Below are 8,070 nucleotides of genomic sequence, written 5' to 3' on the forward strand. Positions count from 1 at the left end.
AAAAATGAAAAAAAGGAACCAAAAAAGGAAAAAAGAAACCAAGAAAGGAAAATTTACTTGCATTAGGTACTTGCTTTGGTTTGGGTCGATAAAAGCCCTTGCTCTTGATGAGTCGGAAATTGAGCATGTGTTATATCCTTTAGATCGAGCAAGAACTTAATGGTGGTGCTCATTTTTTGGATGTATAACGTTATCTGGTGGACAGAGTTACTTGGTACTTGTTACCGGTGGGAGGTGACAGGTATCTCGTGGAATTAGTCATGGTGTGCGCAAGCTGGCTTGGATACCACAGTTATAAAAAAATACAGTATGAAAGTTGTTATATGTTAGCATTTGAAATCTCTCCCATTTAGAGACGAAGGACCTTCTATTCTTATGTCTTCCTTGTTGTTTTTACACCTTTTATTCCTTTTTCTTAAAAAAAATTAATGTTATTACTTAAAAATTAGTCTACCTATGGTGAACCTTTTGAATACTAAAAGAGCAAGGGGTTTCATTTCATTTCTTGGGTGTGAGGGAGATCTTAAATAGAGTGGAGTAGATTCAAAGGTTTCATATAGCCAACCCCAAGTAATTTGGGATTAGCAAAGTTGATCAATTGATTGACAAGTTACATGTGTTACAAACTTTTTCGGGTGATTGTCATTGATCCTTTAGTTCAGATTAATTAGATACGGATGATGCTCCTTTTCTTCTTGAAGGACACTAGCTTATAATGAAAAAAGTCATTGGCTAGATACTGCTCTCGGGCAAGAGAGTTCGAATTACTTTGCAGTTTATCAAACACTACTTACTGCTTCCAGATACTACTAAACTTCTTTTGTTGTTCGTCAGCCTGAGCTATGACTTTTATTTTTGCAGACAACTGAAGTTTCTCTATCTCGTATCTACTTAAGGGAGCATTTGCAACACTTGAGGTAAATATTCCTTTACCTGCTTCTCTGGCCACTGTGTTTTCTTGTAAACGGTTTATGGGATAATTCCCTTTTTGCAATTTTGTGTTTCCCGGAAGTTGGCTTAATGTGAAATTTACTTTACTCTTCAATCATGAAATATTGATTTTTTTTCGTGAAGTAGTGGAAAATAACGAGTAACGGCTTAAAGGAAATGCATGTTTAGTGAGATTCCGGATAGTTTTTAACTAGTTTTCCGAATGTGGGAACGTATGTAATCAATTTTCCTGATACTAAACGCCAAATAGCTAAGTTAAGTTTCAATTTTCCTTCTCTTCCTTTCTTTGACCTCTAGGTGTTTGGACTTGGCTTGGGTTGGTATAATACTTTCCAAGTTGCATTTATGATTTATCATCCGCGTATCTAAGAATGCAAAATAACTATTCCCAGAGAAGTTTTTGTTTTTCTTTCCCTTCCCCTCCTCCCCCACCCAAAGGATTTAGTGTTGTCTTGGGTTGGTTTAATACTAACCTAGTTGGACATGTTAGTTGCAACCCTTAATAGTATATCTACCGTTCTTTTGTGAAGTAAGTTGTTTCTTTAATAATGCATCAAGTAGATGCTGGAGTACAAAAGAGGAAACACAAAAAAGGAAATGATAGCTCTAGTACATCAGGCCTATTCTAGAATCAGAGAGCTAACAAAATCCCGAAACATAACCAGGCTATTTACAGGAGTTAGCTTGTTCCAACTAAATAAAATAAAAAAACTACTAGCTTTTTGAGAGTGGTTTGGAGCTTAATAGTATATCTACCTTTTTCTTTATATTTCAACTTAGAATGTCTTTTAATGAGGTAGTTTTTCCCATCACTTGGAAGGGGAGCCTTGGCGTAACTGCTATAGTTGTTGCCATGTGACCAGGGGGTCACGGGTTCGAGCCGTGGAAACAGTCTCTTGTAGAAATGCAGGGTAAGGCTGCGTACGATAGACCCTTGTGGTCCGGCCTTTCCTCTGGGACCCCGCGGGAGCTTAGTGCATCGGGCTGCCCTTTAGTTTTTCCCATCACCTACTGTACTGGTGGTTTACATTAGTGTTACCTCCTCCTCCTAGTTTGTTCCGGAATTCTGCTGAAAAGAAATTTCTAGCTCTTCTCTTACCTTCTTTAGAAAAATAAAGGAGAGATTTTCAAGCTCTTCACTAAGCTACCCTTCTTTCAATATCTCAACCAATTGTTACAACAAACAGCAATTCATTTCTTATTGCACCTCAGATGGAGAGCTACGGAACTAATGGTGACAGCAACTTGACCTTCAACGGAACTCTTAATGCTGCTACTAATCCAATTGGTGCTTATAGGGTAAGAGTTGAAAATACTCCTGAACGGATGGTTGAGAGTATTGTGTCCGTGATCCGGGGACTGCAGGAAACAACAGCAGCGTTGACTTTCTTGATTCAAAATAATCTTGCTCTCATGATTCCAGTTAAGTTTCTTCACTTTACTCCTCTTTTTTATGCTGATGGTTCTATATTATTTAGCCATCTATTCCTTAACAAAATTGGGCTCGTTGCAGATATTGATTTTGGAGAAGGATTTAAAGATGATGACATTTTTCTCTAGAATATTTCGTTGCTAATTTCCCCTTTGTTTGAGAACTCCCTTCTACCCATCTAATGTTTTTTAAAACTCTATTTCAGTTTGTTTGTTTATCTCTACCATGTCTTATCAATATATTCGTGTTTGACACTTGATTTGAAACTTAATTGTACATTTTTAAGTATTTTAGGTATTTGCTGCTTAGGAAAAAGTTGCTTCCTCAGAAAATTTTATTGTTACTTTCCAATAATTCCTTGTTGAGTTGCATTAATTATAAATACATGTATTAGCCGATGGTTCTTAAAATCTTGCTAACCTGTAAGTTTTCTATGAGTAGTAGTTTTCTGTGCCTTCCCAATAACCTAAATTTCACATTATTCCAAAGAAAAGGACAGAGTATCACTTAATTGAAAATAAATAAATCATAGACAAAGTTAGCGTTCTACCCTGACCTAGCTCAGGAACTGCGATGCCAACGCCAATTCTTTGTACTCAAAACAAGGGATTTGTGAACTTTTGTCTATATGAATACGAATAGGAATGATGTGACTTTTCAGTTGAGCTTCATTTCATGTGTATTTGTGCACACGTTTAGTTCCATATAAAATGATATTTATCAGTTTTAACACCACTTGTTACTAGCATCTGAATATTGCAACCCAATAATTTGTTCTTATGCTTGCATGAGTAACTTCTTCTGTTGCTTGATTATGTAAGAGTAGTTGTATTCTCTACCTACTGTCTACCTTCTGTTTGCAACTGGATAAGAACAATGCTGTCGGGTTATTCATTCAACTCATTTAAGAGTTTGTTGCTCATTAAAAAAATAAAAGTTAAAAAAATGAAGGGAAGTTTGTTGCAGATTTCTCAATTTGGTATAACCCAGAGCTAAGGCTAGAATTTCTCTTCTGCTCTTATAAATTTATCGTGCAATTTTGTTGTTGGTATGGTGTTCAATGAGTTTGCTCCTAAGTGAGTCCAACATTTCAGGAAAGTGATGATGAATTGGAAGACGAAGAAGATGAAGATGATGAGCAGGGTATTTTTCCTTCTGAGGTAATGCTTTAGAAACACAATAAATTAATGTTTGATACAGCATACTTTGAATAGATGATATCCCGTAACAAGTGTTTTATCTTTCAGGAATTATTCAAACTACACAGGTATCTGAAAAATGTTAATGCTGGATGGAGAGCAAGAGCTTTTGATTTAAGCATTAAGCTGCATAAGTACGAGTCATCAACATCTCTTGAGAGCAACGAGAACTGCTGCATATGCTTGGTAAGGAGCACCTAATTTCAGAATTTCCCCCCCTTAAGTCTGTCAGCTTACTTAAGTTTGATTCTAACCTTTTTTTCTTTTTTTCTTTTTTGGTCATGTGTGTATTAGGATGACTACTGCGACGGGGAAGAACTCGCAAAAACTGATTGTGGCCATCTATACCATGTTGATTGTATTAAAAAGTGGATCGAGCGCAATAACTCTTGCCCCATTTGCAAGAGGGATGCATTGGCTATTCTACACTTATAATCCGTGCACTCTGTGCTCGCCAGCTGCAGTAATCAGTTACAGTTTGGCTGGGTGAACCGACTGGTGGCGTCTTTCTGCATCTGGTTGTTTGATGTGCTCAAGAGAGTTGAGCAGAACTTAAAAATAAGGAACCGTTCTCAGATAGAGAAAACAATGGTTTTTAGTTCTTCTATTTTTAGTAAGTTTGATGCTTTTTCTTGCTTTTCGATGATAATAAGATTTAGCCAGACCTCGAAGCTAAACATAACTTACTACTCATGTTGGTTTTGAGTAGCTTATATCACAAATTTGGTTTGTTGGATATTTTCTGCTGGTTTTGAATACCTCCTTTACTGGTGCTGCTTCTTTTTAGTTCTTGATATAATTACTGATCTATTTGCTATGTTATGTGTACTGGATTGTGTGCTCAAATTAGTGGGAGAAACGTGTTAATATTAATATGCATAAATGTGTATGTATTAACTACATAATAGGTACGCACATGCATGCAATATTTTTTGCAGTATTTGAATACCTCTTTATATGGTGCAGCTTCATTTAGGATATGATATAATTACTGAATTAACTTAGTTTCCAAAGTTACGTGCACCTGATTGTTTGTACTACTTACTAAAAAGAACTCATTTGTGCTTGTATGAATACACATAAATGTCTCTTTAATATGTACTCTTTCAGTCCAAATTATTTAATGTGCAATATTTTCTGCAGTATTTGAATACCTCATTTGTGCTTCTTTCTTAGGTGCAAGTAAAACAGTGTCTTTTTGTATTAGAATCTATTATGGTTTTGAGAATTAAGAAGATTGAGTTCTTTCAAAAAATATCCAGTAAAATTAGGACAAAAGGTTGGAGGATAATATGATCTTAGTCTGGGTTGTCTTTCCCTTTTTTCTTCAGAAATGTTTAAGGAGAGGGGTGGAGTGAATAATGTGGATTAGTGTTGCATGACCGAGTAGCAACCTTAATCCGCTAGGTTTGATACTGGAATTCAAGAATCAATTTAGCCCTTGAAACTTAAAAGTAGATACTGCCATGAGCATTTTCAGATAACTAGTCATCTCAGTTATGTTAGATATTGACTAGAATTACATTATAAATTTATTACTGTAATTGTCTATTCGTTAGCAGATATGCTAGACTGAATTGAAATGATGCAGTCAGAATTCCTGACATTAAGGTTCTTTTCACTTCTTCTCAAACTTATTCACGTAGAGATAAAAAATTTAACTGTGTTTTTTTTTCCACTGCTGGACTTTTGCTTAGACCCATACGATTTAGCTTTTTCATCATCTTTTAAATTTTGGGAAGTCATCTGTTTGCATAAATGTACTAGCAGTTTGGCTGAAATTGTGAAACAATAGGAAAAGGTGCTCCTAACTTACCGAATTATACTTTTACCGAATTTGAATGCGAAATCTTGGTGATGTTCGATCTAAAGTTCGAGTATCCTGCTCGGCTATTTTAGGTTGGAGAGTATTATAGTCCAGATTTTTTCCCCAGTAAACTTAAAAAGGCTTATTTTCGCACAAATTCTTTAAAGAGGTATAAAAGATAACCAGTACCCGAAATGATACTATTTGTGCAAATCACCCTGATTTTCCTTACTGAAGGCGCATATCCAGCAAAACCCAAAGCCAGCACAAACAAGAGAAATATTAGGGAAAGACTAGTCAGTTAGTCTAAAGGCAAAAGGGTCAATAGCACTTCAGTAGGAACTCATTTATGATAATGCCCAAGAACCACAATAGTAGTGACAAGAGTATGAAGATACTCAAGAAAGATCCCTTTTCCATGTGTATGTTAAAGACTACATATTGGTTTGAAATGCGAGGAGGCTGCACTGCCTCATATCGCCATTTCCATGCATTTCTCTCTATGTGAGCGGCTGTAATTAAGGTTGTTCCTATTCGTGAATCTTGATTGCTGTAATCTCGTGTTTTAAATTTATTAGTATCCTCAATTCTTGACTGTTTATTGCTGTAATCTCTTGTTTTAAATTTGTTACTATCCTCAATTCTTGACTGTTATTGCTGTAATCTCTTGTTTTAAATTTGTTACTATCTTCGGTTCATAACTGTTTAATTGCTGATTGAAGAATATGAATTACTGTAATCTCGTGTTTTATTAAATAGTCCCTACTCACCACCCACTTTTCCCTTTGCCATTTACTTCCATTGCAGCCAAAGCATTTCCCTAGATTCACATATGGGTGAGTGTTAATCCCTGCATTCGTTTCTTGATATATTATGGTGTATGCTAATAAGAGGGACGCCAAAAAGTTGGTGCCTTTTCGTCGTAAAATAACTTAGTTGGTTTATTTTGATTATACCATTGAAACTACCACCTTGATGGTCATGCATGTATCCATGAGGATTCATATTTCTTTCCTTTTCTGATCAGTCATATATGTCTTTCCTATGTTATGTTTTTGGCATCAGATTTTGATTTTGATGAGATCTGGCCACAATCTGTCGTAGAATATGACTTCATTGAGTTGTGTCATTCTCTACAATCAGATCTGTGATTCTGAATTTACAAATTTTGGGGAGTAAGGGAAGGATGAAGTGAAGAGGATACGAGATATCAGAGAGAGCACCCTAAAAAGGAAAAAAAAGGTTTTACATGTGTTACAAACTTTTTCGGGTGATTGTCATTGATCTTTTAGTTCAGATTAATTCGATACCGGTGATGCTCCTTTTCTTCTTGAAGGACACTAGCTTATAATGAAAAAAACCCGTTGGATAGATACTGCTCTAAGGCAAGAGAGATGACTTTGCAGTTTATCTAACATTACTTACTGCTTCCAGATACTGCTAAACTTCTTTTGTTGTTCGTCAGCCTGAGCTATGACTTTTATTTTTGCAGACTGAAATTTTGCTGTCTCGTGTCTACTTAAGGGAACATTTGCTACACTTGAGGTAAATATTTCTTTACCGGTTTCTGTGGAAACTGTCTTTTCTTGTAAACCTTTTATGGGATATTTTCCTTTTTGCAATTTTGTATTTTCCAGAAGTTGGCTTAATGTGATAGATTTTCCTTTTAGGTGATCTCCGTATATATAAGGATATCTGCCAGTAAGTTCTAGGTTATTTAATATCTGTCAGGTTAAATTCCTTAATATATCCAGAGAATGCGCTGGACAAGAAAGTGACGAGAAAGGAAAGTGAGTTTCCTGCTAACATATGATTGACCTCCCAGCAAGTTAGAGAAATTTATTAATTAACTCTAATAAACAACGTTTATCCAATACCTGCACAAGTAACTGTAGATGAATTTGAAATCCTTGTGAAATATGACAGTTCGGAATAATTTCAATAAACAGCTACTGTATTATTTCTCTAAAAGATGATGCAACTACTATATCATTTCTGTAGCAAAAGTAAAAAGCTTTATTTAATGAAGTTGTAACGTTGGAAGAAAACACAACTAATCTTGAACTTTGAATTAGAAAGCATTACACATTCAATTTGAGAAACCAATGCAAATCCGTTTGGCCCTTTAAATAGGAAATGTTGACTTTTTTTAGTGACGGATGAAGTGGAAAATAAGGAGTAACGGCTAAATGAGAATGCATGTTTAGTGAAAAAAGCGAGCTTCTCCCAATGGTTTTGCATCCACTAGTGTTGTTGTTGTGGGAGAGTATGGGATCAATTTCCTTATATCAAACACCTAAAGCTTACACATATTGTAACTCCTTAACTTTGTATCTACTTTTATATTTTATCTTAAATGTAGAAGGGTCTGGAGGTTGGGGATTAGGGTAGAAGGTTAGTCTATAGGCGTGCGTGTCTCCTTTTCGTGCCGGTTGCATTAGTATTAGTCTTGTATGTCCGTATCTTCTTATCCGCAGATTTCTTTTACTATTTGTTGGTTCGTTTGCTTCGATTATTCTATCTCTATATCACCTTATCACCTATCTCGTTGTTGTTACCAATTGTTATTTCTGCGTCTTTTCCTTTTTCTTTGAGCCGAGGGTCTATCAGAAACAGCCTCTCTACCTTCACAAGGTAGGGGTAAGGTCTGCTTACACTCTAACCCTCCCCTCCTCCCCCCC

General features: G+C 35.8%; 2 protein-coding genes across 12 annotated transcripts in view; both read left to right on the plus strand.

Annotated features, from left to right (window-relative positions):
• Window positions 1–4,320, plus strand: part of LOC109229606 (E3 ubiquitin ligase BIG BROTHER-related-like) — a 6,063-nt gene extending 1,743 nt beyond the window's left edge. For 6 of the 9 annotated variants that reach the window (XM_019395109.1, XM_019395111.1, XM_019395110.1 and 3 more), the window contains 5 exons: window positions 862–917; window positions 2,164–2,373; window positions 3,478–3,543; window positions 3,631–3,768; window positions 3,877–4,320. In XM_019395109.1, the coding sequence (XP_019250654.1) occupies window positions 2,164–2,373; window positions 3,478–3,543; window positions 3,631–3,768; window positions 3,877–4,017 (555 nt within the window). In that variant the 5' untranslated portion in view covers window positions 862–917 and the 3' untranslated portion in view covers window positions 4,018–4,320. The remainder of the gene's footprint in view (window positions 1–861; window positions 918–2,163; window positions 2,374–3,477; window positions 3,544–3,630; window positions 3,769–3,876) is intronic. The other 3 variants (XM_019395106.1, XM_019395107.1, XM_019395115.1) reach the window with 1 other exon arrangement.
• The window catches only part of LOC109229604 (E3 ubiquitin-protein ligase MBR2-like), a 6,932-nt gene continuing 2,968 nt past the window's right edge, over window positions 4,107–8,070 (plus strand). Inside the window, exons 1-2 of one of the 3 annotated variants that reach the window (XM_019395104.1) lie at window positions 4,107–4,195; window positions 6,882–6,934. The gene's annotated coding sequence lies outside the window, so the exon portion shown is untranslated. Of the gene's footprint in view, window positions 6,935–8,070 lie in introns of all 3 variants that reach the window. The other 2 variants (XM_019395105.1, XM_019395103.1) reach the window with 2 other exon arrangements.

This window comes from Nicotiana attenuata, chromosome 7, assembly GCF_001879085.1.
Source record: "Nicotiana attenuata strain UT chromosome 7, NIATTr2, whole genome shotgun sequence".
Classification (NCBI taxonomy): Eukaryota; Viridiplantae; Streptophyta; class Magnoliopsida; order Solanales; family Solanaceae; genus Nicotiana; species Nicotiana attenuata.